Consider the following 19,432-nt stretch of genomic DNA (forward strand, 5'->3'; position numbering starts at 1 on the left):
ATGTGATGCTCCATTATTCTACACGCTCTCTGCCATTGCTCGTTGTTCTATTATTCTCTATTGAACCGAGTACTGACTTGAACGTCTGAGGATCAACGTCGAGGACTCCTGTCCTAGTTCTACACTAAGGATAGCATGAAGTCTTCATCTAATCAACCACAGAGTCACGTTTCCAATTAACTGTCCTCTTAACTTTCGAACAAGACCCATCACTTTATATAAAAAAATTATCCTAAGATGAACTATGAATTCTCCAATTTTTAATATCAATAATTGCTCATTTTATCTAATAATTTCATCTAATAATCTCCTACAATTACATTACTGGGAGGAGCGAATAATGGATAACTAATAATTGCACATTTTATCTAATAATGGCTTTTTCCGGGGACCGCTGGCACTTGCTGACGTCGGGGGCAAGAACGCATAATAAAGGAAAAGTGGGAGGGTGCTCGCCACACGCGAGTCCGTGTGGATACTTGATTCGTCTCCCCCAAGTCTTCTCTTCCGCCCTTCGCCCCAACTTCGCTATAAAATCTCCTCTCTCTCTCTCTCTCACCCAACAACGGCCATTTGCCACCCTAAATCCCAATCCCAATCCCAATCCACTCCGGCGACAGCAATCCAACCCATCCTCCTCTCCCCAGGCCGCCGAGGTGATCCCGGATGCCGCTCTCTCTTTAATCTATTCTCGCCCAACTCTTCTGTTTCTCGTTGGGTTTTGATTTGATCTCTAAGGTTGGGTCAAGCAATTTAACCGATTGCAACCCTTGTTGCACTGATTTTTTATTTTATTTTTATTTTTTATCATGGTTATATGATCTGACTGGAAGTAATGATTTCGCAGTATCGGGGAAAGCATCCCGGAGGATGGTCTCGGAAAATATTCCTACTACGGGTAATGAGTCGAATGTTGTTGCAGCAGAGTCACAAGGGTTCGTTCATTTGCTATTTCCCTTTATCACTGCTTTTCATCTGTTCTTTCAAGATTTTATATATATATATATATATATTTTTCCTTTTTCCTACATTAGAATTTGTTTAATCGTAGGCGCTCTAGAGTAATATATGTTGGCTCACTATCTCATCTGGCAGTGCATCGAAATTTATCTTACTGATTTGCCTTTTGTCCCGAGTGAAAAGTAATGGATCATGGAATAGTATATATGTTCATGTTGTTTGGTCATTTTTTTGAAAACATTTAGTCTGTTATCTGAAGATACTGTGTATACTAACTCACTACACTCTGGACCACATTAGACATTCCTTTTGCTGGATGCAGTGACTGGACAAGTTTGGTTATGGAGGCAGTATTTGGTTTTAAGTATTAGTTAGTGAACTTATTGACCTTTCCAATTGGTAGATCTGTGATATTGATTTGTCAAAATTCAAGAACTGCATCATCTGCTGAGATGAGTCAGATTGTAAGGCGAATGCGATTAGCTTCACAATGTCATTATCACGCATCTTCCTGTTAAAAATAAAATAAAATAAACCTATTCAGGGAATAGGTATAGCATATGCATGCCGAATAATATGTAAGCCAGTATAAACTTGAGTTTCTGATCCTTGACTGAATGAGTTTAATTAGACCTAACTGCTTGCAACTTGTATAATCTCATGCTGATAATATAGGCCGTGCATGCAAAAGCTGATTAATTAGCATTTAGTGACTAGTTTCAATTGACCAAGTTCAAATTGTTGCTATGTAGCAAAAGGATTTGTCATGCCAAAATTGCTGAATCCTCTTGATCAGATTTCTGTTTTCCTCGATCTTATTATCTTTTCTTTACTCTTTCCCACTTTGAATTTTTATGATGGCTCCAGTTTTTATTTCCTGTCACTTTAATCTTTGTCCTTTTATATTTTGAGGTTCATATTTTGTTCATAAGCTCATAGAATAGTGCTTCTTGATTATAACTTGAAACCCATGTGTCACCCTTCTTCCTGTGACTATTGGTTTCTCAGCTATACCTTCTTTTCTAGGGCTAATATATTTCTCAAGTATTTTCTTAGCCAATTGGATGTTGATTGGATTAATGCTAGGAAAGCACATGTGTTCTTTTTATTTGTTGTCTTCCTTTTGCTCTATGTAATGTTTGGGACATTTGACCTGGACTAAAAGTTGACAGTTCTGGTTCTTCAATAGTTTTGCAGGGCACATATTATTTGTATTTGCATTAAGTAACCACTTCCTCAATTTTTGTACTTGGACATTACGAAAGTTTACCATTTGAAATATATGCGTTGTTTTTGTATGTTTTACCAAACTAATATGCATTATATTATGCTATGAACCATAAATTTGATTAATTCTGATTCTATATATTGTGATGAAAATTTTTGAAGCTGGTCAAATGATCATACTGTCGAGTATTAGAGCTCTGTACTTTTGTTCACCTTCTTTGTTCCTATCCAGGAAAATTAATTCTATTTTGTACCAACTTATTTTTGTGTTGCTAGATTTTTGACTTGAGACTTTTCTAGGAAAACCATTGTGTTAATATGATTACCATAAATCAAATTGAAGTAAATCTGGATAAGTATCTCACATGGAGAAATTCTGATCTCACACAAACAATTGTAAGGGGACTTTATTAATTGAAAAAGTGTACTCATACATGTGATCCTAACTTCTTTCTATAAAAATAAGACTCATTCTTCGTAATATAATGGCTTAGATTTTCCCAATAAAAAACCTAATTGATTTTTCTAAAAGAACTAAAATTATAAAATTCTCAAACTATTTTCCTAGAACAAACTATACACATTTTAAATGACTTAAACAACTTTAAAATTTTCAATAATTTAAAATTGGATTTAAAAACCCTGAATATGTTATTCCCTCCCACTGAGGAGAATTTACTTTTTGGTGAATTGTAGTTCCTCTCTTGGTTTTTTGCTTCCAATCATAGGAAACAACTACTTCACTAACTTTGTCTAGCAATGGTTCGTTATTTTTTTTTTTAGGACATCCCTTCCAATAGGTAAGAAATCAATGTGCTTTGTTTTTTTTTTTTTATGTTGTCTTTGTGATATTCGTTTTTGGTTACCCTTTCAATGAATAAGAAAACATGTCACTTTGTTATAGGCTGAGAATTTTGTTAGGTCTTCATTAGAATCATGGTACATGAAGGTGGTGATAGTGAATTCATACAACCTATAACAAAGTTAATATACCAAATAGGTGCTTGAATTTCTCCTAACAAATTAACATATCCTCTGATTTAAATATTAAATTTGTGTTTAGATTAGTTTTTCAAATTAGTTGTAAAGAAAAATAAAAACATTGCAATCAAATTTTCTCACAATATGACTAATAAAGTAGATATGATAGATATGAATGTTATGAGAAAAATTTAAATTTCTAAATGTAATATGAAAGTTGACGCCGGGCAGGATGACGATTATCCTGCGGGCTATTGAGAAAGGAGATTAAGGAAAAAACAAGAAGAGGATCCTCCTAAAACGAAGAGAAATACACCGCTTTCTGAGTTTTACCCTAATAAGAAATTTTATTATGAATAAAGAATAATTTTTCAATATCTAACATGACTCTTATATCGACCACAACCTAAAACCTAAATAAAGAAAAGAAATTACAATTCACATATCTTAATTTCAATTTTGTAAAGAAAAGAAATAAATCTTTTACCTGAAAGGAAAGTAGATAACTAAACGATCTTAACTCAAAATATGACACGGATCAAGACAAATCCTCTCCTATAAATACCAGGAATATCAAAATTACCCTAAATACCCTAAAAACAAAAATTACCAAAAAATCTCCGAAAATGGTTTAATGTGGAATTTGGGACTGAAATTTGGCAGTTACGGTTTCGTCGATAACAAACGTAGATTTTCGAATTACGCGTGACCACCGACAGAGTCTGATTCCGAGCCCCGAGTCAAAAGTTATGCCCCTTTGAAATATGAAGGGTCATATTGGGCTTCATCATGGGTTGGACCTCATCAAAAGTTAACCATATCAGGTTTTTCTTTATGATAATCATTAGTCAATACAATTTTATTCCTAATATTGGTAGCAATAATTGGTTGGTGGATGGAAGTAAATAATGAAACAAACTCTAATGAGCATTAAGGTCATAAATAATTATGGATGTAATTATGCCAAGAGATTTGCAAATATTTAAGTTGTATCATGCATTACTAATTTATTTTCTCTAGTTTTTGATGGTGTGATTGACCTTTAAGTGGTTCAATGTAATCTTGGGTTTTTATATTTGGGAAAAGAGTTTAAATTATGTTTTACTTTGTTTTTTAATTTGATGTATATTTGAGTGTGTAAAGACTTGGTGAATACATACATGGGCACTACTCGGCGCGGCCAAGGTCGTGGTTACCTGATGGCTCAAGGTCCATTGAGAACATAGAAGGGTAGTATAACACATCCAAAAATCTGCAAGACGAGGAGCATTAAACAAACTACATAAGTAGCGCTTGAAGGATGACATAGGAAGAGAGCTGTGGGCTCGATGCATCGAAGGAATGAGAAGCTTATCGAGAGATGGCTAAAAGGTAGTCTACATAAGTGAAGAAGTATGAAGGATGGAATAGGGAGAGAGCCCCGGGCTCGATGCATCTAAGAGATGAGAAGTTTGATAGGAAATATCTGAGAGTCGGACTATGTGAGAAGCGTTAAGGATGACACAAGGAGAGAACCGAGTGTTCGGTGCATCTAAGGGATAAGAAGCTAGATGAGAGATAACCAGGTGGCGAAAACAACTATATGGTGAGCTAAGAGTTGAAAGAAAATGTGTTTGGGTGAAGGTAGTACTAAATTTATACAGACTTGGTCATTAAATTGGTTGTAGTTAATATACTAGTCGACTGAAGGGGTTCTTCAGTCGGTTGGAGGTTGAATCAACTGGGTAGTCAACTCAAGCAACGAATAAAATGATCTATTTTGGAGACTAGTCAATTTGTAATGGTTTAGTCTAATGAGACCTATGAGCAGTACAGAGCATGAATGATATAGACGCTAAAGGAAATGGTCGTGATCCAAAGGAAATGATCCAAGTTGATCAAGACCAGTCTATTGATGCTACTGAGTAGTTGACTGATACTACAGGAATATGATTTTAACAAGGCATACCAGATGGATCAGATAACGACTTGAGAGGATCATTCAACTGATCAGTGCGCCGACAACAAGATCTTATCAAAGATTCATTTCAAGGAAATGACTATGTAATAGGTTCTAAAGGCCACGAATTAACACTATAATAGATCTACTTTTACACGCTAATATCTTGTTATTTCATTAAACCTTATTGTAAACCCTAACACCTCTATTGTAACTCTCTTGTGTGAATTTTGTGAACATCTTGTAAGAGGTTTCCCCACCAGCGTGAAGGAGAAAGTATAGAAGATTCTGGAAGTGATCCACCAAAATGTTAATAGGATATGGAGTAGGAGTTTGAGGGATGTATACCATGTTAAAACATGTGTTTGCAATGTGTATGTGTTTGAGCTTTTGTTTAATTTTCGCTACTGACATTTTATGTGACCTTGCTAAGATCGCAACAAGAGTAAATTGGATTTTTGACTTGCAAGCATACGAACGGTATTCACCCTCCTTTACCGACCGTCCTTTTAATTTGCTTACTCCAACAAGTGGTATTATAGCCAAGTTTTCTTTTCTACAATTAACCACCTAGAAAAACATCAAAAGGGATGGTCAGATAAAACATTCATCTACTTAAATTCAATGGGACATTTTGCATGTGGAGTGCAAAATGAAGGCATTCTTTAAAACTGATTTTGAATCCACCTAGAAAAACATCACAAGGGATGGTCAGATGAAACATTCATCTACTTAAATTCAAAGGGACATTTTGCATGTGGAGTGCAAAATGAAGGCATTCTTTAAAACTGATTTTGAATTACTGCTAATCATAAAATACAGGTTTGAGATGTCCATGGACATAGATGTAGATGATCTAGAGGAACACTAATGGATCAAGAAACAAATAAATGAACATATGGTAAATTGCAAAGCTTAATTAGTAGAGTTGTATGAAAGCACTTCGGAGGCACACTTGACAAAAGGGATCTTATAAGAAATCACATAAATTACCTGAAATAGAATCCTTGGAGAAGCTCCATGCCTGACTAAAATAATTGATCAATGGATTGGTAAGTATCAGGGAAATAATGTCTAACCAAGATATGTTAAAGAGTGCTATAAATGCATTCTCGAAGATGGCGCAATTAGTCTCCATGGTATATCCTTTTTATATGCTAAAGGACTTTGAAGTAACTAGTTTACATAATTCTTTTCTACCATGAAATTGCACGAGCCTACACTTAAAGGGTTGGCAAAAAAAAAAGAAGAAAGTTTCAAGAGAGATAATTTAGCTCTTATAGCAACACAAGAGGACAAAGGGAAGATGAAAGGGGTTCTTTATTAGAATTTTCTTCCATGGACAATAATGAAGAAACTTTTTTTTGCAAGGAAAATGAGAAAAGTTTATTGAAAGTAATTGTAAGTGGAAAAATGTCAAGAGAATGCTAAAAAGGCCAACAGAAGAGTAAATATTTCAATATTGCAATGAAGAAGGGCATATGAAGGATCAATGCTCATAATTAAGAAAAAATAAGTAGAAAAATAAAGAAAAAGGAAAAAAACCGAGCAAAAGCTCAAAGGAGTAATTTAAAAGTCACATGGGATGACACAACCTTCTCATCAAAATACGAAAGTAACTATTGGGCAAACATTGCCTTTCTGACATTTGATGATAAAGTTTGCATCGCATCTAAAAATGAAAGCCATGGGAGCCTTAGTGAAGGGGAAGCTACACCCTATGAGTTAGACGGGGGTAAAGAAATTATTCTATGAAGAATTATTTAATGCCATTTTTCATTGATTTTAGATTTGCAAACTTAGAAATAAAATTTGCAATAAAAGTAATGTGTAGGAATATTAAGAAGGAAGACTAGAAAATTCATCATCCCAATGTTGATTTGAAAAATTAGAGATTGAACACAGAACTAAGGGAACAAGTAAAAAATCTAAAAGCTGCCAAAACTTTTCAAATAATTTGAGTACGATCATTGGAATCAAAAGACAAATTCTAGCATAGAAGAATTAGGATATAGGAACCTAAGGATAAATTTGGGGCAATCCATGATAAGGTATGTATAAAATTCTTTTACTCAGTTTAGTTGACTCTAATTTATTTTAAGTTCCAAAATCCATCAATAACCCTTAGAGTATCTTAGGATTGTCAACCATCATGAACTACTTGGTTGACTTGGTATTTTAGCTTTGGGTAACATTGCATGATTGCATAGGTATGTAGGAATACCTATACTTTCACATCTCATAAAACTACTGGAAAAACTCGGATTTTGTTCTAAAGAACCTAGACACATAGTGATATGTTAGGATATTTATGCTTTACTTTATTTGTTGAACTATAGTCATCATTGACCAATGTATGTATGATCATCTGTTTTGAAAATTGAATAAATTACTATCTTAAAGTTTTTGTAAACAATTAGGTTTTTTCTTTTTCAAAATTGAAGAATTCAAAACAGTTGCGTTAAGAAATGTATGAACATTTTTTTTTTTGTAACCTTTGAAAAAATTTGGTCGGAAAAATAAATGTTTTTTCAAGTAAAATTAATTTTCTAGTTTAAATTGGCATTTATAATTTTTGAATAAGTGTAGTGGAGCTCCTTTCTGAAGTCCAGTTGATTGCTCTAGTTTATCAGTAGACTGACTAATTGACAACTATGATTTGTTGACTGTCACAGTGCATGAGTCAACTGATTCAAAGAAACATCCAATTTTAAGTAAAAAACCCCAGATTATCATTGTGTCAATCAGTTTAATGTTGTCAAAGGGGAGAAGGATATGGCTTAAATTAGGAGACATATTATTCTTCTGGTTGGCAAAGTTTTAAGATGGGGAAGAAGGATGTTGGTATTTTTGAAATTCTTGGTGCTAGGGGAGCTTAGGTGAAGGAAGAGCATAGGTTTAGGGCTCATTTTGTACTCATCGAATTTCGTTGGTATTGTTAAATATAAAAAGGGTGAGATTGTGATGTGATTGACTCCAAATGGTCTCGTGCAACCTTGGGTTTTGATATTTAGGCAAAAGGTTCAAGTTAGGTCTTTCTTTGCTTTATAATGATGTGTATGGGTGTGCAGAGACTTGGACTTGGTGAATACACATGTGGAGATGACTTGGTGCAACCAAGTTTATGGTTACTCAATGGATTAAGGTCCATTGAGATTAGAGAATGGTGGTATGAGATATTCAAGGGAACATAGAATGGGGAACATTAGAGTGTAGCTGTGTCTCAGTAAGGGACTATGTAAGTGAGAGTGAAGAATGACACCGTAAGAGAGTCGAGAGCTCATTGCATCTGAGAGACGAGAAGCTTAACGGAGATTATTAAAATTGGACTATGTAAGTGAAGCATAAATGATGGCATAGGGAGAGTCAAGGGCTTGGTGCATCCAAGCGACGAGAAGCTTGATGGGAGATGACCGAGAGACATAAATGATGGCATAGGGAGAGCCTAGGGCTCGATGCATCCTGGAGATAAAAAGCTTATGGGAGGTCCCGGTGGCAATGACAACTGTATAGTGAGTTAAGAGTTGAGAGCAAATGTACTCAAGCTAGGGTAGCGCACAATTTATCCCAACTCAGTGGTCATAGTCAACATACCTGTCAGTTGAAGAAGTCTTTTAGCTGATTGAATGGTTGGTTCAAGAGACTAGTCAACTTGTCATGCCTATAAGTTGTTAATGGTGTAGTATAGATGATGCAATCACCAAAGGGAACGATCATGATATGAGGAAAACGGTCCAAGTTGATCAAGAATAATGAATTGATGCTAATGAGCAGTTGATTGATGCTTTACATGAAGATTATTTCAATAAGCCGAATGAATGGATCATATAACAACTCAAGAGGATTAGTTGACTAATGGTGTAAACCATGGTTTGCAAAATCGCGATCCAGATCATAAGATTGCACGATCCAGAAGTACCAAATTGCTCCTGGATTGTTTGGAATGGTCTTTTGCGGTGGAGTTGGAGTAGAATCGTTGCGATCGCTTAGGATTGATAGAATCAGTATGGTCCTATGTTACAAATGATTTTATGTATTTTTTATTGGGGGGTTGCTTTGTTGACCTTTAAACTGAGCCATCTTGTAGCCTTTTTTTTTTGGCCCAGAGGACCGGACCCTAAAGTGTTTTTTATAGTCTTTCATTTTGTGATATGAAAGTATAAATATTATTGAGTACTATTGTGCTATATTGGTAGTTAAATTACTAGTTAATTTAAACTTGTATTGGTAGTAGTGTCATCTATGGTGTCGATGGTTACATGTGTATGCAAAATTATTAATCTATTGATATGCAAATGACCCTTTTAGTCATTCTTTATAATTATTAATCATGTACAATTAAAATAATATTTAACCATAAAATTTCAAGGGTTTTTGATAGGATTATATGATTTTACCATCTGAATCTGCCAGTCCGATCCTGATCCTAAATCGATCTTGCATAGGATCATGATCCTATGAACTATGGTGTAAACCAACAGACTAATGGGTGCCACATGTATTTATGGGTTACAAGGATCATAATTTAGTAATAATACAACAGATCTATTTTTACAAGCTAGTATCCAATTACACTATGCCTTCTTGTAAACCCTAACATCTTTGTTGGAACCCTATGCCAATTAAAATAATTTTCAATATCATTGAACCAATCAAAAAATAGAAACTATATTTGGCATTTGTCATAACATGCATTGGGTTACAACGATTATCTAATTTTTCCCTAGACAAGTGATAATGTGATTAGGTGACAAGTCTGCATGTTATTTATTCATGAAACTATGTGTAGAAATAATTATTAAATGGTTTGTTCTTGTTCTCATGAAATTAAGCTCTTCATTTTTATGAGTATAGGTTTGTTGATTCCTAAACTATGTATCTCATATATTTTGTGATCATTAGGGTAGTTCTTCACATCATATGGATCTAAGTACTGACAAGCAATAATGGTTATAAATTAAAAGAATATAATAAATTAAATGATATGAAAAAGAATATAATAAAAAATTAAAAACTAACATGCAGAAATAGGAAACAATATCACAATTTTTTTAGGGGTGTATATCTAATATGTGTGATGATATATGGTAGATTGTGTGAAAGTTAATTAAATGCAATAAATTAAATTAACCAACTAAATAAATTTAAAAGGAGGAAATGTGATTATATTGAGTTCATGCAACCTTGAGATGAAATTATTTCATCAAACAACCCCCTTTTTCTTTTTTTTTGTTACTGTTGTGGTAACAAACTCTTTTAAAAAAATATGTTCCTACAGTAACAATTTTTTTTTTCTTGCATTGGAAGTGGGTTGCTGTGATCAAAGGAGAGCAATTGTGGGACGAGTCATAGACAAAGGTGGCACCGAAGCTTGAGGATGATGGAGAACAAAGGGTGCAATTTAGCACCAAGAGTGGAGCATTCGACTTTCTGATAAATTGAACCTTCGAATCACATAAACAATCACACACAAACATTAGGAAAAAAATTGAAGTAAAGAGAATAACTATCTTAGAAATTTTAATCTTATACAGAGAATCTAAAGGGAATTTCTTTATTAACTAAGAAAATTGGATCCTAATTCCTTTTTATGTACTTATAATAATAAGACATTTTTCGGAAAATAATGTCTTAGTTTATCTTAATAAAACCCAACTTTTTCTAAAAAAAATAAACAACTTTTAATTTTTTTTTAACTATTTAAAAAAAATTTACAAACAATAAAAATTTTAAATGACCTAGACAACTTTAAAAGTTTCAATAAGTTTAAAAAGGAATCCTGATTTCATTATAAGACTTGCATTTACTTGCCTAGTGGTTTTGTTTGAATTTTGTTGGAAAATAACTGAACTATTAGGTGACTTCTTTCTATCATTTTCCTTTCTGTTGTCTTTGATTTATATATGTTTGATTCTGACATGATAAATATGGCAGGTCTCTTCCTTATAAAAAAGGTCTAGCTAGAGTTCCAAAGAAGATACACAAGGCTGAGAGGGAGAAACTTAAACGTGACCAACTGAATGAACACTTTGTTGAGCTCGGACATGTGCTTGGTAAATGTCACTTCTTTTGTTTAATTATTTTGGTTTTATTATTACCCACCATAACCACAACAAAGTCAAATTTGTTGAGCTAGATACCTGGATTACTAAAAAACAAGAAGCCAAATTTGATTATCGAAATCTGGTTGATTGTTCTCCTAGACCAACTTCCCGTTCATTATATAAAGTCTTTCTTGTGTATGCTTTAGCATAAGTTTGTAACCAGGCTAGAGTTTTTATTTTCTAAATTTAATCAAAATATCCTTAGTTTACATTTTATGTCCTTATAAAGATATCTTATATTCAAAAGGGAGCCTTGGCATAATGATAAAGTTGTTGTCATGTGACCTTAAGATCACGGGTTCGAGTTGCAGAAACAACCTCTTGCAAAATGCAAGCTACGTACAATAGATCCAATGTGATCCGACCCTTCCTTGAGATCCTACACTGGCAAGAGTTTTGTGCATCGGGCTGCCCTTTATAAAGATATCTTATATTTGGAAAATGCAATCCAAGGTTGGTGCTATTAATTCTGGATCAGATGTGTTATTTGAATGCAGTTATTTTTCATTCAGAAATCACCTTATTTTTGTATGCCAAAAGGATCTACCTAATACTTTTGAAGAATTTCCCTTACACTCAAAGAAGTTGTGAGCTTGTAAAAACTAGATTAATGCACGTTTAAATTCTGTATAATTGTGAGCAATTCTTATTAACAAATTGATGATAGTATTTATGCATGCAGATGAGGTTGAAGTTTGTCTATTTCAAGGGATACCTTTTCTAGTCTAAAAAATGCTTTGTTTCTATCTTTTTTTATGTTATTTTTTCTACAAAATGACATATCTATGTAAATATTTGACTATTTTTTTTAATTTTGAGGAACTTATTCCCATATTATTGTCTATGTACAGAACCAGATCGTCAAAATAATTGTAAAGCTTCCATATTAGGAGATACTACCCGAGTGCTTCGTGATCTATTTGCTCAAGTAAATTCTCTCGGGAAGGAAAATGCTGCTTTGCTATCTGAATCTCGCTATGTGAGTTTCTGATTCACTGATCTATTTTTCTCTTCTTAATCTTTGCAAGTCAATACTTCGAATTAATATCATCACAAGTAATAATCAGAGACCATATATGCACATTGATTTGGAACCTCTAGTAATTCTCTTTTCATACTCAATCTATTTCCTGTTATGTGTTGCGTGCTTGCTAACTTCTTTACAATTACTCGTTACCCAAAGTTCACTCTGATTAATCTTTCATAACAGCAGTGATTCTGACAGATGGCTACCTTTTCTAAAGCATTCTGCTAGAAGATGGCCTATAATTTTATGCTGGCTTATATGCTTTATTAGCTGAAGTAAACTGATTGATGAAAATAATTTTGTTTTTGTGCTCTTTTCAATCTTTTATACAATGCATATAATTAGAAACAATTTTGCATATAATATGTGCTTTAGTTGATTGATGAATTAAATGGATTTGCCATTATACAACTTTAGCCTGCATCATGATGTTTGGTTGCCTTTACTGGACCTTCTTCTTGTCAAGTTCTTTGCACCTTATGGCACTTAGGCATTAGGATTGTGCTTCGCCAGGGGAATAACTATTCTATGATTCAATCACACGATGGTATATAATTTTCTTCGGTGTGGGACATATAACAGGTTACGGTGGAGAGGAATGAGTTGAAAGATGAGAATAATGCCTTGCAATCTGAAATATCACTGCTCCAAAATGAACTACAGAGGAGAACACAGTCTGTTTCTGTCTGGAATGACACCCCTAGTGCAAATCCCCTGATTCAACCACAACCAACTACTAGTGTTCTTTCGATGCAGCATCCACCATTCATTATTGGATCCAATCCAGCTGCCCGTGTTCAGGAGCTCCAACTTTTTCCAGTGGAAAGAACACCACCATCTACGCAGCCAGGACCGCCACCTCAGGTGACAAGGCCTCATGCTAGATACCCTGCTCCATTGGACTTGTGGTCAGGTCAGCTGCTTTCTACTCTTCCACAGACATCACAACGAGAGATATATGATGATAGTAGTACAAGCACCACTAGCAAGGAAGGATGTGATAAACCATGAGCCTAAAATTTGATCTTGAATTCAGAATTGTACATCACAAATTTGACAAAATTTTGCCCCACAAGCTAAGAATCTAAATGAAGCATTAGAAGAATTCTAGTCGGTATATTGCCTAGGTAAAAACTTGAGCAAGTGGGAAAGTAGCTAGCTTGAATCATATATATATTCTGTTATGAAGACATAAATTCATGCTTTACCCATTTCTTTTGAATAGTTTCAGCCTGGTTTCCAAGAGCAAAGATCTGTTATTGAGTGAGCGAATAAAATTTCATCATTGTTATACGTCGGTTATCCGACACATGAAATTGGTTGTAATTCTCAGTTTGCCTATTTTTCTTAATTTTTTTTAGTCGTGACCATTTGCAATGTTAGTTATACTATGAAATGAGTTTTCCCCTTTGAATGCTATTACTATGATCAAATTTGGGATGGGATGAAGTTGACTGCTTTTTCAACCTTCTAAATATAAATATTATATCATTTTAGAATTTTGAACATAAATTTGATGGATTGAATGCTAGCATGAGTGTGGGTTGAGCAGGTGTGGTAGGAGAACCAAGTGGGTTGGACTTGGTTGGACCATCTAGTTTGAGTTAGATGAATTAAATGGGCTGAAAGGATAGGATAGGCTTGGCGGATTGTTTGGATCATCTTGATGGTAGAATCAATTTGACGGCTAGAGGGGGTGGGGGATGAATAGCCTTAATCTAAAATTTAGTCATTGAAAATTTGAGAGCAGGCTTAGTTAGATTCTAGTTGCACAACAGGCAAGATATGCAACAATGAAAACTAGTGAAACATGATTTCTTTTATATGGTTTCAAACTCTCAAGTTTTAACTATACATCATGTTTTGTAAGGTGAGTCAACCCTTGCACTTTACTATCTTTTCCCCTTCTGAAAGCGGAGAAATTGTAGGTAAGAATCGACTATGGGAGGGGAGGGGGATGAATAACAATTGGCATGCAAATACAATTTTATACTCTCACTACTACCTTAGTAAGGTCATATTATCACAATTAAGTAGCAAAAATAAAAATATAAAGTAAGGCAATGGATATCAACACTAACAAGGCAATGTAATGTGGTTTAGAATCCTTGTTTCTACTCTATAGCCTATAACTTTTCAATTAGTGACTCCTATAAGTTCACTATCTTTTGTTGGACCAGTATAGTGATGTTGGAGTAGCTAGAGGAGAGAAAGGGGTGAATAGTGATTTTCCTATCAAATTGTACTTAATGAAAGATATGCAATATAATTTAAATAAAAGAAGAAATACAACGGCTAACAATTAATGATTTAACTTGGTTTGAAACTCTTGTTCTTATTTCATGATGTATGATCCTTCGATGGATCACTACTGATTGTACTACTATACTTTCTTCTTCTCAAACAATTTTCAGAGACGGATAAATCTCTTGCAAGCACTTGAAATGATTAATTAAAGCTCAAATATAAAGGGAGAGTACAATGAGGCTTAGATTATTAACAATTTGGTATTGAAATATTATTCTTTGAATCTTCTCTTTGAAGGCACCTATTGTTTGATTCCTAATTACGATATATTTATGGGGATTTTTTTCTCTAAATGACACTTGTAATCAAGAGATGCTGAGTTTCTGAACCGTCCATCGTAAGTATTTCTCGATTTACTTTGATGATCGATGAAAAATTTTAATAGAATTGAGTCAGTCATCAAGGTTTAACGTTATCCAGTCTGATTAATCATATTTCTTTGACCCCTTTTATAACATTCGTGTAGTTTCTCTTATTCTTGTCCTCTCGGGATGGACTAGTGGTTAGTACATGGGGTGTTGTCATAATGAGGTCTGGGGGTCAAATCTCGGTTAATATTCAGGTTCTTGTCCTCATTGTCCGAGTTAGTAGCGCTCGTTATTTACCTCTTCCGTGTTGACCTAGGGATAGATTGACGGAGATGTTGGGGACGAACGAATCGTCTTTTACCATAGTATAATTTCTCTTATTCTTGATCATTTTGTTGGATTGATGCTGAATATATGATCAGAATGCGCCATTAGTTATTGATGTGATTGATGTGCTATAGCCATTAGTTCTCTCAACTATTGTTGTCTCAACGGCTCTCTACCTCTTTTTTGTGTAGCATTAGTGGACTAAATCCTGTTATCACTCGACTAATCACAGATTAATCGACTGTTCTGCCCACTCAACTACGAATCAAAATATTGACTTAGCTACCATCAGTTGATTGAATTATAACATAGGTTGACTAACTCCAAACTCAACCATAAATAAAAATATTTTATTCGCTAGCTAATTCACTTAAGTCGACCCCTTGTTTGACTCAACCACGAGTCAATTGAGAAACTCTTCAGCTAACTAGATCACCAACTATGGCCATTCTAAAGGTTAAGTTTGTCTAAGTTGAGATATAGTCTTCCCAAGGTATCTCTCAACTTTCATCTCACCATGGAGTTTTGCCTTGCTTCAAGACCATTACCTTAGGTGATTTGTCCATCGGATGCACGTAAGCCCTTGACTCACTCCGTATATCATCTTTCACATTTCACCTATGTAGTTCGCCTCTTCCGGCTCCGCTGCCCTTGCGGTCCTTTGACCGTCCCATGTCCCATGCCTTCTCCCATTTCCATGAACCTCAAGCCATTGATCAATAACTTTAGCCACACAAGTCTTCAGGTGTATCTTGATCAACTCTTGCATAACTTTATACACATATCAAACACACATATGATCCTCATTTAAACTATTTGTCAAACATCATGGGTCTTTATCATAAAGTTTTACAATTCCATCAACATTTATCTTCTTTGCAAATAACTTTTAAAGGTGGAGATACTTCTTACAACGACTAACTTTACAAAAAGAGTTTGAAGGATTGAACCAAGAGTATAAGAGACAAGACTAAGGCGATAAATGAATCAAATATTTATGAGTAAATTTGTGTCCGTTCAATATTCATTAAGTAAATGAAATAAGTAAGCTTGAATAATTTATGAAACTAAATAAATAGCTTTAAACACATATGTGTTCAACTTATTACTATATAAACTAAGAAAATCTTAAAACAAAGAAATAAATTTTATAATATCAAGCTTATTAATCAATCAAATAAATTTAAAAATATATAAGTTTCAAACAATTAAATAAGCTCAAAATAAGAATTTGATAACATTTAAATTAATCAAACTCAAGTATGATAAAGAAAATCAATCCAAGTTTAAATAATCATTTTAGCAGCTTGACTCATTTTAAGCTTAGTTTAATATGGCTTATTTACCTTATCAAGGAAACTTAAACAGCTTATTGCACTTGATTACAACCCTAGACCAGACATATTGATTATGCAATCTATATTTCACCCATCTTCAAATGCTCACTTGATTCTACAACTTTACTTATTATTATATTATTTTTTCTAATGATATGTCAATTGGATCCACTGACAAGCGACTATGTTTCTAATCAATTATGTTTACAGTTTTATTCCCTTGAGACGGTCTAGTGGTTAGTACATGAGATATGTTACCACCGTGAAATTTGAGGTATGAATCTCGATATAACCGAGGTAATGTCTTCCTCACGCGCTAATCACTATTCCAAATATTAGTAATCAACAATTATTGATAATGGAAAATCTTTCAAGCAAGTAAGTTATCAAACAATGTAATTTAAAATAAGTCAAGATAGATCAAATTGTTGCAATCAATCCATGTTCACATTAATCAAGAAGTATGTTTTGATATTTAAAATTGATGACATACTTATTCTGAAAAGGACTAAATGAGTCATTTGAGAAAGTTGCTGCAAGTAAATAATATTTAACCTAATTTATAAGAATAACAATCCAGTTAATCATACTTGATAAAAAAAAAAAAAAACAAGCTCGGCTTAAACTTTGTTTAATTTTTAATAAATAAATTTAAATAAATTAATTTTAACACTTAATGTTGATCCAAAATGTATATTGTAACACTTTCCTTTTCAATAATAGGAATCCATGGCAATTATGCTGAGCCCAGCTTCCTTTTTCTCCACCGGCTCCCCCGCCGTCGATTCCAGCAGCGTAGCATCCACCCGTCTCCCTGCCACCGCGTAGGCGCCGGAAAGGAGTATCACGTTGCTCGGGTGTTCGTCGCCCAGCGCCGCCAAATTCTTCTGCGCCAATTCTCCAACCTCCACGTTTCCATGGATCCTGCAGCCCGCAAGCAGAGACTGCCACGCCAAGGCGCATCCTCTGACCACCGGCAACCTCTCGATCAGCTCGTAAGCTTCCTCCAACATCCCCGCGCGCCCGAACAGATCGATCAAACATCCATAGTGTTCCTTTCCCGGTACGAGCCCGTATCTCCCCACCATTCTCTCCAAGCATTGCTTCCCTGCCTCCACCAGTCCTCCATGGCCACACGCGCTGAGCACCGACAAGAAGGTGACCGCGTTGGGTTCCGCGCCGCTCGCTTCCATCTCGCCGAAGAGCTCCAGCGCCTCTTCTGCCCGGCCGTTAATTCCGAGGCCCTTGATCATCGCCGTCCAGGCTTGGACGTCTCTTTCAGCCATTTTGGCGAACACCTCGAGGGCCTCGTCGAGGCAGCCGGTCTTCGAGTACATATCGACCAAAGCGGTCCCGAGGACAGCATCCAGCGTCACCTTCTCGGTCTCTATGCGCTCGTGGATGCGCCGGCCGACCATGAGTGCGCCGGACGACGAGCAGGCTTCGAGCAGACCGGCGAATGTTGACGACGCCGGTTTGATTCCCTCGTCCTTCATCTTTGCGACTACCGCGAAGGCTTCTTCGATGGCTCCGGCTTTGGCGTAGCCGGCGACGATGCAATTGTACAAGACCAAGTCTTTTCTCTTCACTGCGTCGAACACCTTCGCCGCGGAGTCCATGCGCTTGGATTTCGCGTACATGTCTGCGATGGCGGTAGCTACGTTCAAGTTGGAGTCGAAGCTAGACTTGACGCAGTAGGCGTGAAGCGTTTCGCCTCCCGAGCAACAAGATAAATCCACCAAGGCTGAGAAAGTGTTCACCAGCGCCGCCGCGTTGATCTCCGAGAAGCAGCGATGCATATCGAGGAACAAAGCGACCACCTTCTCGGTCTCCGACTGCTGCAGATATCCACTCATCAACGCGCTCCAGGAGACGGCGTCATTTCGAAGGGGCATTTCGTCGAACAGATAGAGTCCGTCGTCGGAAACACGGCCGCAGCGGCAGTAGAGATGGATCAAGGTGTTCCTGACGTTGACGTAGAGGAGAAAGCCGAGTTTGAGCGCCAGTGCGTGGAGCTGCCTCCCGAGCTGGAGGCGGAGGCCTTGGGCGAGAACCTTGAGGGTGGGAATGAAAGCGAACTGGTTCAGCGCCAGGCCGGGGGAGGCGTGGAGGGAGCGGAAGAGGGCGATGGCGTCGGCCACGGAGCGAGCGCCGGGGGCGGAGGAGAGGCTCCGAAGGACTGCAGTGTGGTGGAAAAGGCAGGGGGAGGCGATGCAGTCGAAGATGGAGCGGGCGTAGGCGGGTTCGGCGAGGGAGGATGCGGCGGCGAGGAGCTTGCTGACGGGGAAGGGGAGGAGGTGGAGGCCGGTCTTGAGCATGCAGGCGTGGGCCTGCCGGAGCTGCAAGGGCGTCAGGCGGGAAGTGCGGAGGAGGCGCGAGAGGAGAGGGAAGCGATGGGCGGCGTCGATGAAGTTGGATGGCGCCGGCATCTAACAACTAGTATTAATCAATTGATTGACGACGTTGATCCTTCAAAATTTGATCGATTATACGCACCGAATAATTCGACATTTTCAAAATTTTATTTATTGGAAAAAAAATAATCAAAACGACGCTCCAAATTAAGAGATGGATCTTGGTGTAGGAAGTATTGATCCCATCTGAATTTTGATAATGATAAAGTGTTATAAGTTAAGGGTTATTATTGTTTTAATAAGTTGAACTAAGTGTGCATGAAAATCCCAAGTGATCTTAGATAGAAAAAAAATTCTAGTTGAGGCTATGCGGGTGGAAAGTCCTAGTTGGGGTTAGACAACGAAGTCCTAGTTTTGGGGATTAGGTAAAGTCTTTTGGCAAGTCGAGGACGTTGGACGAAATCCTAGGGTTGAGGACACTAGGTGAAAGTCCTAGGGTCGTGGACATCAGGCGGAAGACTGGACGGGTCGAAGATCAGATATCCAACAGAAAGTCCTAAT

At 36.3% G+C, this 19,432-nt stretch overlaps 2 protein-coding genes across 3 annotated transcripts; one reads left to right on the top strand and one right to left on the bottom strand.

The window, feature by feature from the left end:
- The first annotated feature begins 448 nt into the window (after nucleotides 1-448).
- Nucleotides 449-13,616, top strand: LOC122016876 (transcription factor BHLH062-like). 2 transcript variants are annotated; one of them, XM_042574304.1, is made up of 5 exons: nucleotides 449-656; nucleotides 848-935; nucleotides 11,042-11,160; nucleotides 12,063-12,190; nucleotides 12,821-13,616. In XM_042574304.1, the coding sequence occupies exons 2-5, from the start codon at nucleotides 871-873 to the stop codon at nucleotides 13,247-13,249; spliced, it is 741 nt and encodes a 246-aa protein (XP_042430238.1). In that variant the 5' UTR covers nucleotides 449-656; nucleotides 848-870; the 3' UTR covers nucleotides 13,250-13,616. The 2 variants fall into 2 exon arrangements, with proteins under 2 accessions (XP_042430238.1, XP_042430237.1); XM_042574303.1 differs by having other exon boundaries at nucleotides 449-738; nucleotides 12,821-13,612.
- Nucleotides 13,617-17,230: 3,614 nt separating this feature from the next.
- LOC122014192 (pentatricopeptide repeat-containing protein At1g26900, mitochondrial-like) lies at nucleotides 17,231-18,946 on the bottom strand. Its single transcript, XM_042570369.1, has one exon. The coding sequence runs from the start codon at nucleotides 18,944-18,946 to the stop codon at nucleotides 17,231-17,233; it is 1,716 nt and encodes a 571-aa protein (XP_042426303.1).
- Between the last annotated feature and the right edge of the window lie 486 nt (nucleotides 18,947-19,432).

The sequence above is a fragment of the Zingiber officinale genome, chromosome 8B (genome assembly GCF_018446385.1).
Source record: "Zingiber officinale cultivar Zhangliang chromosome 8B, Zo_v1.1, whole genome shotgun sequence".
NCBI classification, from domain to species: domain Eukaryota; kingdom Viridiplantae; phylum Streptophyta; class Magnoliopsida; order Zingiberales; family Zingiberaceae; genus Zingiber; species Zingiber officinale.

What these genes read in the sequence shown, in the direction of transcription:
- LOC122014192 (XM_042570369.1), bottom strand. Translation starts at nt 18,946, where the DNA reads ATGCCGGCGCCATCCAACTTCATCGACGCCGCCCATCGCTTCCCTCTC.
- LOC122016876 (XM_042574304.1), top strand. Translation starts at nt 871, where the DNA reads ATGGTCTCGGAAAATATTCCTACTACGGGTAATGAGTCGAATGTTGTT. An exon ending in GTTGCAGCAGAGTCACAAGG is followed by an intron (nt 936 to 11,041) that starts GTTCGTTCATTT and finishes TAAATATGGCAG; the next exon opens with GTCTCTTCCTTATAAAAAAG. An exon ending in TGAGCTCGGACATGTGCTTG is followed by an intron (nt 11,161 to 12,062) that starts GTAAATGTCACT and finishes GTCTATGTACAG; the next exon opens with AACCAGATCGTCAAAATAAT.